The sequence below is a fragment of the Mandrillus leucophaeus genome, unplaced genomic scaffold, assembly GCF_000951045.1.
Source record: "Mandrillus leucophaeus isolate KB7577 unplaced genomic scaffold, Mleu.le_1.0 Scaffold226, whole genome shotgun sequence".
Classification (NCBI taxonomy): domain Eukaryota; kingdom Metazoa; phylum Chordata; class Mammalia; order Primates; family Cercopithecidae; genus Mandrillus; species Mandrillus leucophaeus.
In genome coordinates, this window is record NW_012102321.1 from 2,380,690 (window position 1) to 2,393,336 (window position 12,647).

Here is a 12,647-nt window from a genome sequence, read left to right on the forward strand (position 1 = left end):
TTATAAGACAATGACTTTAAAAATTAAGAATCTTCCAAGATTAAGAATTAAGATTGTGGTGAACTCTATTGCTGAAACAAACTTTCAGGTTGGATAATGTTGCAACCTTACTCCAAGTCCCCATAAACTCTTGACTGGTCACCTTCCTAACTGCACTCCTGACCCCATCTATCCATTCACCATAAATCAAGATTATGCCATCCCCTTTAGCCCCTCCCTTTAACTGCCTTTATGACCAAATTCAAATTCTCAGTTATGTTCTAGAAGGCTCCATTGTACTGGGCTCCTCCACTTCTTTCAATTCAGCCCATACTTCTCTCTTCATTGTTCAGGCTAATCTTTCTGAAGTTGTAGCACACTCTCATAAGTTTTTTGATATTTAATAGTTCAATCTTCTTGTAAGAACTGTATAAAATTCTCCAATCTTGGCTGGGTGCAAGTACAGTACTTTGGGAGGCCAAGGAGTTGCAGACCAGCATAAGCAACAGAGTGAGACCCTGTCTCTACAAAAATAAATTGTGCTCTCAGGGACTTGGAAGGGTAAGGCACGAGGACTGCTTGAGCCCCAAGGAGTTTATGAGCAGTGAGCTATGACTGTACCACTGCACTGCAGCCCAGGTGACAGTGCGAGACTCTGTCTCAAAAAAAATTCTTCAAGATTGGGCTGGCCTGGTGGTTTGCATCTGTAATCTGATCACTTTGGGAGGCTGAGGCAGGAGGACTGCTTGAAGACAGGAGTTCAAGACCAGCCTGGGCAACAGAGGGAGACCCCATCTCTATTTAAAAAAGAAAAACAATGTTCCATCTTTAATGTCTGAGAAACCCCTACAAGTCCACTTAAGTAAAGATTAAATTGGAACATTTTGACAAGCTATACTGTTCTTGAGTGAGGAGTTTTTTGGTGTTAAAATGTATATTACTTTTAAGTTATTTAACAGTATGTTGTTTTTGCAAGGAATAGTAGTATGTTTGATCCTGACATCTCGCAGAGATGATCTCAAATTTAAAAACGCTTTCTGTTTACAAGAAAAAATTAGAAAAAATACTTAAATGAAGCACTGCTTTCTTAAAATAAAAACTAAATCCCTTTGATAACTAAATGTACCTTCTTACAAACATATAGAAATTAAATGGCCCCACAATGTATACAGTTTGAAATAAACATGAAAAAAGTGACACCAAATAAAATAATCACAGTAATATGCTTCTACTTAAATGCATTCAGGAGGCATTAACTCTCTGCTTCATATCTGGAGGATTTTCTACATTTGAATATTCTTTCTACATCTTTGCAAAAGGTCCTTTATTAATCTTGGAAACAATGTTCAAATAATATTGTTCTGGTCGGTGACCTGTAATTTTTGAATGATACTAACTTTTACTCTCAGAATTGAGTCTGAAAGTTTATCAGGTCTTAACTCACAGAACCAAGATACCGCTCTTGATCTGAAAATTTAAAAAAACTAAAAAAAAAAAAAATTTTCACCTGATCTTGAGGAACTGGTTTGGTGGTAAAACCAGACCTTGCACTGATACAAAACTGCTTTTGGCTGTTATTAACCCCATGTAATGTGAACATTTATGCATTCTGCTACAGAAGTATTAATGTGTTTGATTATGGACTACTGCTCTAGATTCTGTTGGAGATTGTTACATAATATTTAGTATATGTACTCTATTAGTTTTCTAATACTTGTGTAGTCTTTGTTGCCCAGGCTGGAGTGCAGTGGCGCGATCTTGGCTCACTGAAACCTCTGCTTCCTGGGCTCAGGTGATTCTCCCATCTCAGCCTCCGAAGTAGCGGAGATTACAGGTGCCCGCCACCATGCCTGGCTAATTTTTGTATATTTAGTAGAGACGGGGTTTCACCATGTTGGCCAGGCTGGTCTCAAACTCCTGACCTCAAGTGATCCACCTGCCTTGGCCTCCCAAAGCACTGGGATTAATAGGCATGAGCCACTGTGGCCGGCCAGACTTGAAAATTTCTAAGTTCTATGATGCATTTGGCCCCAAGTGTTTCAGATAAGAAGATGTGAACCTATAACAGGTTTCAGTAATCTTGAGTGGAAGAATACATTGGGATATTCTGATTACCTTCATCATGCATTATCTTTATTCAACCAAGTGTATTATTATTATTGTTCTCCAAGTGTTTATTTTTATAAAATGTGTGGTGTATAAGTTTATAATTTTTGTTTTTGTTTTTGAGACGGATTCTCACTCTGTTGCCCAGGCTGGAGTGCAGTGGCATTATCTCGGCTCACAGCAAGCTCCGCCTCCCAGGTTCACACCATTTTCCTGCCTCAGCCTCCCAAGTAGCTGGGACTACTGGCGCTGCCACCACACCTGGCTAATTTTTGTTTTTGGTATTTTTAGTAAAGACAGGGTTTCACTGTGTTAGCCAGGATGGCCTCCATCTCCTGACCTCGTGATCTGCCCGCCTCGGCCTCCCAAAGTGTTGGGATTACAGGCGTGAGCCACAGCGCCTGGCCTTGTTGTTAACTTTAAAAGCAGCTCTTTACATCGCTTTTGCTTGACTTGCTGGTCCTTCTTTCCTTTTACAGTTTGAAAATAATTCATAAAAACCAACTAGATAATCTAAGTGACCATATGGCTTAGAAATTTGGATAACAGGGCTTTCAATCCTTTTCCTCTAAGTTAAGGGCTTAGAGTCTGTGGGCCAAATCTGACCCTCTGCCTACTTCCCAGCCATGCACATTTGTTTACATATGTCTGTGGCTGCTTTCCTACTATACTGGCAGAACTGAATAGTTGTGACACTGACCATATGACCTGCAAAACCTAAAATATATCTGGCCCTTTAGAGAAAAAGTTTGCTGACTCCTGCTCCAAGACATTACTCAGCCTAGGATGGTACTAAAAGCAATGGACTAGTTGGTTTGGTATACATTTAGGGCTTATGGTATGTTTATGTAACATTTCAAAGGCAAAGACAGAGCTAGCTGTCAGAGACTAACATTCTCTTTCTGTTTAAATGTGGTCTCAACAGGTCAAAATTTTAGATCCTTAGCCAGATTCAGAGAGACTGGACAACACGGTACTTGCTGATGATATAAATCTGGTCAGAGAATGAAGAAAGAATTTTATAAAGTAATCTTTCTATCAACTGTAAACAGTAAATTCACTGACAGAAATCTATGTACTTTATATTTTGTTTACATTGATATGCGTAATTCCCAAAGAGGTTGGGAAATATGAACTTTACAAATTATTCACTGTTACATTATAGTTCACATATGCTACTTCTTAAAAAGAATTATCTCTTGCTGCATTTGACAGGAACTTTCCAAGCTCAGCCGTGGCTCAATAAACTTTTATTATTTTTTTGTTATTTATTTTTATTCAAAAGAATTTGTTTCCCTATCACAAAAATTAGATAACCACACCACCAAGAGCAGCAATGTCCATGGAGTTACATTGATGGTGGAGAGTTGGCTGGGTAGTCCCAATGTCCCAAAGGTCATAAAGGAGGGAAAAGAAAAAAAGAAAAAAATATTCAAAACAAATCCAAAACCCATGATGACTTAGGGGAGAGACATCACATGACATTTTCTGTTTCTTCTCTCATTGTCAGCTGCAGATGTATTTCAGCAGGATCAAGTACAATTTGACTTGAGTTAACCCTTCATACCAATTCTAGCACCTAATTGGGGGGAAAAAAGGATCCATTTAATAAAATCATTTAAGATACAAAAGGAATTTAATGACTCTACTATATTTACCAATAGAGAAGCAAATTTAAAAAACGTTTCCCAACTGGGAAAATGTCAAAGAATTTGAATGGATTGGACATTAATCCTTTCTGACCTGCAGCTTAACAGCTGCATGAACTCTTTCAGATTAGCTATCTCCACAGTTAACTTGGGAGCCTTCAAGGTAAACTACATAAAACACGTGGAGAAATAAACTGGCTAATGCATAGCACAAATATAACATTTTTGGAATATATGTTAGAATCTTTCCACATTCTTATGAAAGTGTTAAGTGTCCTTGTTTAGGGTTTTCATCTGTTTTCTTCTTCCATCAATAAACACTATTTATAATGATCAAGGTATACAGGACCTGAAGTCTTGCCCTTTCCTGCTGCTTCATCCATTTCTAGCCAATCATCTAGTGTGTCCAGATCCTTTGTATTTTTAGAATTAAAGTAGTATATTGTCATAAAAAGTCAGCTGTGATACTGCTAAAACTAAGAGGAAGCAAATGGCTAAGAAAGATCATAGAACAGGAGGATAGTTATGAGACACTGTCAAAAAGAATTACATTAGATGGACACTACAACGCTCACTAAGTAGCAAATATTTAAACGTGCAATCTTTCCCCTGCTGCTCGGCTAAGGCTTGACAAATATATGTGCTTCCATAATGCTTTTGTCTTTATATTAGGTAACTAGGCTACTTAACATAAGAGGTCAATGATGCTGAACAAAATCTTAGATTTGTCAGTGGGATCCTATGAGAACCTATGTAGTTTTGAGCTCTTGCAGATATGCTGGCAATCCCAACTGGTGCAAAGGATAAACCTGTTGAAGAGTAAGGTGTACCTTTTCAATTCATGCCTTGACATGAGAGTAAGAGAGAGACTGAGAGACTATAGAAAGCCACTTAAATCGGATATTCCAAGACCTTCTACCATCTTGCTTGAGGCTTCCAGAACATAACAAACACTGATCAGCTAACAAACCTTGTTTTCATTTAAGCTGTTAGTGGTTCACTAAAGAGGCTTTTCAAATAGAGAAACTGGCTGCCTAAAAAAGGAGACTACCATGTAAATTAGTGCAGTTCTTTTGCGTTAAGTTTGCTCATCTCACCTCTGTAGAATAATGTTTAGGCTAGGATTTGCTGCCTTGGCTGATGGGTCATTCTCCATTTATGATGAGTCTAAGGAAGCTATGGCAAAATTAATGCTAAGTGGCAGGAGAAACACACACGTTTTGTTAAAAAACTTTTAATATTTCTACCAAATAAGCAGAGAATATGTGGAAAAAACAGGTACTCAACCAAAATTGTGTTTTGTTTAGAAAGTTCACTGCTTATCTCAGGATTCAGTTATCCAGTGTATCATGTACAAGTGCTATATATGCATCAATCAATTTTCTTTCTTTTTGTTTTATGGCTAGGCTTCCTTGAATCACATCTATCAATTTTCAACTGAACACTAAAATAACTTTTCCCCCCCTTTGACAACTGAGGGAAAACCTACTTTTTAGGGAACAGAAGAAAGAGAACCATGAGGAAGAGAATAAAATAAGACTAACATATGTTTAAATCTGGTGATGTGTAAGCATCTTCTGCTATAATCTTGCATCTCCTGCTATGTTTTGGGTTCTGTCTACTGAAAGCCCTGTGGGATAGTTGTACTGGCATAACAGAAGCTAAACTGTGCTTAGCCCCCAGTGAATGTTCACTAGTCTTTATCTGTTTCTCAAACTGACCATCTATTAATCCATCTAGCATCCATACAACTTCAACAAGCACTATCATCTTCTCCACAGATGCAAGCTACCTATTCTTTTTCCTTAAATCAAGCCATTTGCCAGGAGACAGAGACCCATGATTTGGGATGATCGCTAAGACTCAGTACAATGGTATATTTCCATAATCCTGTTTCAGTCTAAAAATGGTCCTGAGTTTAAAATGGAGATACAGTAAATAGCTTACCTTAATTGTACCCTGACTGTTAGCAGCAATCAGCACATTGGACTCCTAGAAAAGAATAAGAGCTTTTAAAGTATAGAGAAGGATTTCCTGGAAAGCAATCCAAGAGATAATTTCCTCTTCATCCTTCTTTCTTCACTTCCTAAGACAATTGAATCTAATATGAAGATACAATTTTTTTTTTTTTTTTTTTTTTTTTTTTTGAGATGGAGCCTTGCTCTCTCACCCAGGCTGGAGTGCAATGGCATGATCTCAGCTCACCGCAACCTCCACCTCCCGGGTTCAAGTGATTCTCCTGCCTCCGCCTCCTGAGTAGCTGGGATTACAGGCATGCGCTACCAGCCTGGGTAATTTTTGTATTTTTAGTAGAGATGGGGGTTTCTCCATGTCAGTCAGGCTGGTCTCGAACTCCCAACCTCAAGTGATCTGCCCACCTAGGCCTCCCAAAGTGCTGGGATTACAGGCGTGAGTCACCATGCCCAGCCGAAGAAACAATTTTAACATGTTTTTAACTACATTTTAAACTTAAGACCCCATATTTTGAGGAGTAAGTTTTGATTAAAAGAATAAAAAGTTAGAAGCAGAGTAGGACATTTTTGAATGTAAACAAAAATAAAAGGGAAAAAGATTGTCAATGGAAGAAAAGCCAAAAGAAACAAAAGACTGAAATAGAATGAAAAAAAGAGTAAGTTGAGAAAAACAAAGTGAATAATTGCTTCCCCAGAACACTTCTTCTTAATTCATTTTCTCTCATAAAATACCAGTAATTGATGTAAAACCTGCCAACATCCTTGGCACAAATCTCTATGGATGGACATTTGGTATTAGGAAAACAAGAAAATGTGAATATTCATTTGGGAAAAAGGGCTATCTTTCTTTTTAATTAGTCTATCATTCAGCACATGCATTTTTAATAAACTTGGTGATTACTTGGAGGAGAATATATGTGTTGAAGTATTTTTCTACTCTAAGCCAAGGAAAAAACATTTATCTGGAAATCAGGAAGGGTGGGAAAAAAAATGGACATGACTGACTTTACTAGAGAGAATCTCAGAAAGTAGGAAGAGTGGAGACATGCCTCCTGTAGGAAACTGGGCATCTAATAGGGCTCTGGAACTTTGACGTGTTGGAGTCTTTTGCTTTCCATGGTAGGCAGCTAAGAGGAGGTAAACAGACTTAAACTTCCATAGAGGTCACGCCAGGTGGCAGAGAGAAAAATGAAGTCCAAATAACAGCTATGAGAAACAGATAAAGTGGTCTAACTTGAATGAAGGATATGATCTACCTAAATATCCTTCAGGCTTCCTGACAAAGCAATGCTAAGAAGAAAGAAAGCTCTTGGCTTGTATGTTAGAAAAGTTACTTCAGCTAAGCTGAGTTAAACTTTAGTTTCTTTGACATATGCAAGTTGTGCTTTACAAACTCATATATTTCCATTTTTAAAATTTCCCTTTCATTTCTAATAAAGCCGCTCTTCAAAAATGTGCATCATGTTACTAATAGCATACAAGAAAATAATAATGTCCTCCACTACTGCAGAATTTTTAATGGAATCAGAATACTCCTTGGAATTAGTCAGTAGCATCAAAGATTATAGGTTTATCAAGAAGAAATAAAGACATACGGGCATGGGAATTGTTGATCTTTTCCTAGCTGAGGATTTTCCTTAAATCAGCAGCACATGTTCTTAAAAATTGTAACATGGGGGCCGGGCATGGTGACTCGTGCCTGTAACCCCAGCACTTCAGGAGGCAGAGGTGGGCAGAACACGAGGTCAGAAAGAAGATTGAGACCATCCTGGCTAATATGGTGAAACCCCATCTCTACTAAAATACAAAAAACTAGCTGGGCGTGGTGACATGTGCCTGTAATCCCAGCTAGGCAGGAGGCTGAGGCAGGGGAATTGCTTGAACTCAGGAGGCGGAGGTTGCAGTGAGCTGAGATTGCACCACTGCACTCCAGCCTGGCGATAGAGCAAGGCTCTGTCTCAAAAGAAAAAAAAAAAAGGAACATGGGTAATACAATACTCACTATTAGAATTAATTTAAACATAAACTTTGGAATATTATGGGCTATTTCTGGGACTTGATGTATACAGAATCAACACTTCCATATTCAGGGTGGGGAGTTGGAGTGAGGGGAAAGGAAGATAAATTTGGGATTTATTTACTCTTTTAGTGACTTGAATGTAGAAAGTGGTTGGAGTAGGTTTTGGATATCCTTTAGGAACATAGTAACTTACCCTGAGTTGGTCAAGAGACAGCATTTCTATGCTGGCCTCAGAAAACAGCAGAAAGAGGCACTGTGTGGTGCAATATGGATTTCTTTCTAGCAAGAATTTTAAACAAGTTGTATGGTATCAGAACTGCCACTGGTGACCCAGAAATAATTCTCCTGTAAACATCATCCAGAAAAGCAGTTGAAAATCTCACTGATCAACCTAGTTGCCATTCAAAGAGGGGAAAGACTCTGGTCTGCAAGAAAGCGACTGCCAAGAGCCACCACCACTAAATGCTGCAGCCATCATGAACTGCTCCCTCTGCTATGAGAACAAGTAATGACAAGACAACAAAAAATTTAAAGCCGAAAGCTCCATCTCTTTCTGCCATTTTGGGTCTAGTCACCTTTTAATATAGAGAAGGAATGCAGAGAGACCTGGTGAAGATGAGGATTCACTTGGGGATAAGCAGGGAGTCTACTTCTGGCAGTTATAGGGATTATAAATTACATAATTAAAACTTCTGACTTCTGACGGGAGGAAAACTAGGAAAAGTATAGTATATTATCTTACAGTATGGAAAATCAGGCCCAATACAAATAAGATAATCTAGTTGGATTACCACACAAGAGGAGTTTAAAATATGTACAATTACCACTCTAAACCCAAGAAGGAAGACATCTGATAACTATCCAACATGAATAAACACTGTCTTATTGTTAACCTCAGGATTACTATGGCATTAATATATGATGTCATATTAGATGCTATCCAAGGGTTAACTCTTAACACTATTTCCTGCAGAAACAGATAATACTTTATGTGTTTAAAAAAAAAAAAGTCAACATATGAATTGAATGCCAGTTTGAATGGTCTTTTAGGACTAAAATTTAATGAAAGAAAAATAATGGCTTCATATCTCAATACATCCCCTCTCCCCAAAGGCAGTATGATTACAAAAAAGTTATTTAGAATTAAAATATCAGATAGCTAGATATTGGCTTAAGATAAATTTTTTTTTTTTGTATGCAACAGAAAAATAAAACCAGGTATTTTATTTCTAGCATAGAGATCTGGAAGTGGTACATACAAGGTTATTAATGTAAGTTTTTAATGATTCTTGATTGCATTTTGGATGACTGGTAATTCCTAGTTGTAGCTGTGGTCTGTTAGAGCCTAGTATAAATAAGTTCTACCTCAACAGGTAATTTTTAACTTGCTAAATAAAATAAGAGTGCCAGTTAGTAATTCTTATTATTTTCTCCCTCTTTTTTGGAAACCAGCAGTTTTACTGCAGAACTCTCCTCAAGGCTAAGCTAATAAAATATCCAATATTTTTTCTGACTATGAAGAGACTAAGAAAAGACAACAGAAAAATTAGCAAGTCTTTTATAAAGACAGGAAACATATAAACATGCACCAACTTGCTTAAGTCAGTGATACTACACTAACTTATACCAAAACAAAACTGCATTTTTAGTAGCACATGTAGGCTACTGAAGAACACTTGCATCTACTAAAATAGTTTTCTCTTTATTGGCTTGCTTAAAAAGGGTCATTATAGACGATACATTAAAATTCTGCATGGTGCTGTGGGTCACGCCTGTAATCCCAGCACTTTGGGAGGCCAAGGCAGGCGGATCACCTGAGGTCAGGAGTTTGAGACCTGCCTGACCAACATGGTGAAACCCTGTCTCTACTAAAAATACAAAAACATTAGCCGAGCATGGTTGCTCATGCCTGTAATCCTACTTGGGAGGCTGAGGCAGGAGAATCGCTTGAACTCAGGAGGTAGAGGTTATGGTGAGCCAAGATGGCGCCACTGCACTACAGCCCGGCCAACAAGAGCAAAACTCCATCTCAAAAAAAAAAAAAAATAAATAAAATAAAATAAAATCCTGACAAGTTGAGAAATTAACAGTTATTCATTTAGTTAGCAATTGGTAGATTTATTCATAGAGATAGATGTAACTGATTTTAAATGTAAATTAATTTTAGTATAGGTATATGTATATACCATGTATTTAAATATAAGATACACGAATATATAAAAAGAAAACACTTCCATTTTTGGCTATAACACAGTAAACAGACTAAATTTGTTTTCCTACCATATACAACTAGAAAACTGAAAAAAATATGTAAGATACCAACGGGACCACAGGCAGTACAGGACGGTGATCTTTGAGAGAACAGAAACAAATGAAGTGAGTCCTATAATCACCTGGGCTTTCTACTGAGAGGCAATTTCTGGACCACAAATCAGGTAAGGGGATCGACATAACAACAACAGAGACAAGTGAAGAATAAAACATCAAAAAATTTGGTAACACCCCCAAAATTACAACTGAAGCAGAGAGGAAAAAAGCATGAGGGGAAAAAGAGATTGGCATCTTAATGACCTATTGGACAATGTCCAACCTAGGAAATGTATAATTGGAGTCCCAAAGAAGGAGGAGAAAAAATACATGAAAACACAAAACTAAAAATGTTTCAAATCTGTAAACTATAGACCCACAAATATAAGAAGCTTAACAATTTCTAGGCAGAAAGAAGCGCAACACCACATCAAGGCACATCACAGTTACACTGCTGAAGACAAGAAACAGAGAAAATCTGTAGAACTGTCAGAGAAACAAAGACACATTACATAAAGAGAAAGATCACTATTTCTCATCAGCAAGAATACAAACCAGAAGACAATAGGATAGCATCTTTAAGATGATAAACAAGAGGCCAGGTGCAGTGTCTCAGTGTCTCATGCCTGTAATCTCAACGGTTTGGGAGGCCGAGGCGGGGCAGATCCCCTGAGGTCAGGAGTTCCAGAGCAGCCTGGCCAACACGGTGAAAACCCATCTCTACTAAAAATACAAAAATTAGCTGGGCGTGGTGGTAGGTGCCTGTAATCCCATAATCCTAGCTACTCGGGAGGCTGAGGCAGGAGAATCGCTTGAACCTGGGAGGCGGAGGTTGCGGTGAACCAAGATCACGCTATTGCATTCCATCCTGGGCGATGAGAGCGAGACTTTGTCTCAAAAAAAAAAAAAAAATTATAAACAAGAAAGCCATCCATTGAGAGATACACAAAATTAAAGTCAAAATAAAGACATTTTCAGATAAAATAAAGCTGAGATAATTTTTCACAAACAAACCTTCTCTGTAAGAAATTGTTAAAGGAAGTTCTTCAGGCTGAAGGAATATTATATTACATGAAAACTCTGATCTAAAAAAGGGATAAAGGCGGGCATGGTGGCTCACGCCTGCAATGCCAGCACTTTAGCAGGCTGACGCAGAAGGACCATCTGAGCTCAGGAGTTTGAGACCAGTCTGGGCAACACAGTGAGACCTTGTTGCTACTAAAAATAAAAATAAAAAAAACATTAACCAGGCATGGTGATGCATGCATGCCTCTAGTCCCAGTTACTCGGGAGGCTGAAGGGGGAGGATCTCTGGAGCCCAGGAGTTTGAGGCTACAGTGAGCTATGATTGCACCACTATACTCCAGCTTGGGAAACAAAGCAAGACTCTGTCTCAATAAATAAATAAATAAATAAATAAATAAATAAATAAATAAATAAGGGATGAATATTGTGAGAAATGGTGACTAGGTAAATATAAAAGATATTTGATTTCTTGTTTTTAAGTTTCTTTAAAAGATAATTTCCTATTTTAAGGAAAAATAATAACAGTGCTTTAAGGTGATTATAACACAAATACAAGTAAATATACATGACAACAAAAGCACAAATAATAAAAGGGGAAAATAGAAGTAAAATGTTGTAAGATTCTTCCATTATAAAGTGGTATGATATAATCTGAAGACAGACTGTAAAAAGTTAGACATATTATAAACTTCAGAGAAACCATTAAAAAATACAAGAAACAGTACATACCTAATAAGCTAGTAAAGGAGATAAAATATTATAAAAATACTCAAAAAAAAAAAAAAAAGGAAATGAGGAACATAAGAACTTAGAGAAGACAAAAAATATGACAGACATAAAACCGACTATTGATAATTAAGTATAAATGGTCTAAATATTATAATTAAAAGGCAGAGATTATAAGATTGGATAAAACAGCAAGATTCAACTCTACGCTGTTCATAAGAAATACACTTTAGGCTGGGCGCGGTGACTCATGCCTGTAAATTCCAGCACTTTGGGAGGCTGAGGTGGGAGGATTGCTTGAGACTAGGGGTTTGAGATCAGCTTGGGCAACAAAGTGAGACCCCGTCTTAAAAAGATAAAAAAAAGGAAACACTTTAAACATAAAAATACAGATAAGATACACCATGCAAATATTAATCATTAGAAAGCTGGAATGGCTATATCAGAAAAAGCAGACTTCAGGACAAGAAATTTGACCAGAGATAAAGACAAGTATTTCATAAATAAGGGTCAATTTATATAAAAAATCCTATACACATATATATATAAAACAAAGCCCCAAACTGACAAAACTAAATAGAATAAATGTACTCATGTTTGGAACTTTTAACAGTCACCTTTCAATAATTCAAAGACTAAGTAGACAGAAAATCATTAACTATACAAAACACTTAAACAACAGCATAAAAACCAAACTGAACTAACTGACATTTACAGAAAGTTTTACTTAAATAACAGAATACACATTTCAAATGCATGCGTACTATGGGTGCAGCACAGCAACATGGCACAAGTATACATATGTAACAAACCTGCACGTTATGCACATGTACCCTAGAACTTAAAGTATAATAATAATAA

General features: G+C 37.2%; 1 protein-coding gene across 8 annotated transcripts in view; it reads right to left on the minus strand.

Moving 5' to 3' along the window:
• Positions 1-3,319: 3,319 nt before the first annotated feature.
• Positions 3,320-12,647, minus strand: part of RFWD2 (ring finger and WD repeat domain 2, E3 ubiquitin protein ligase) — a 256,292-nt gene continuing 246,964 nt past the window's right edge. For all 8 annotated transcript variants that reach the window (XM_011981442.1, XM_011981440.1, XM_011981435.1 and 5 more), the window contains 2 exons: positions 5,682-5,726; positions 3,320-3,664 (listed from right to left, as the gene is read on the minus strand). In XM_011981442.1, the coding sequence (XP_011836832.1) occupies positions 3,647-3,664; positions 5,682-5,726 (63 nt within the window). In that variant the 3' untranslated portion in view covers positions 3,320-3,646. The remainder of the gene's footprint in view (positions 3,665-5,681; positions 5,727-12,647) is intronic.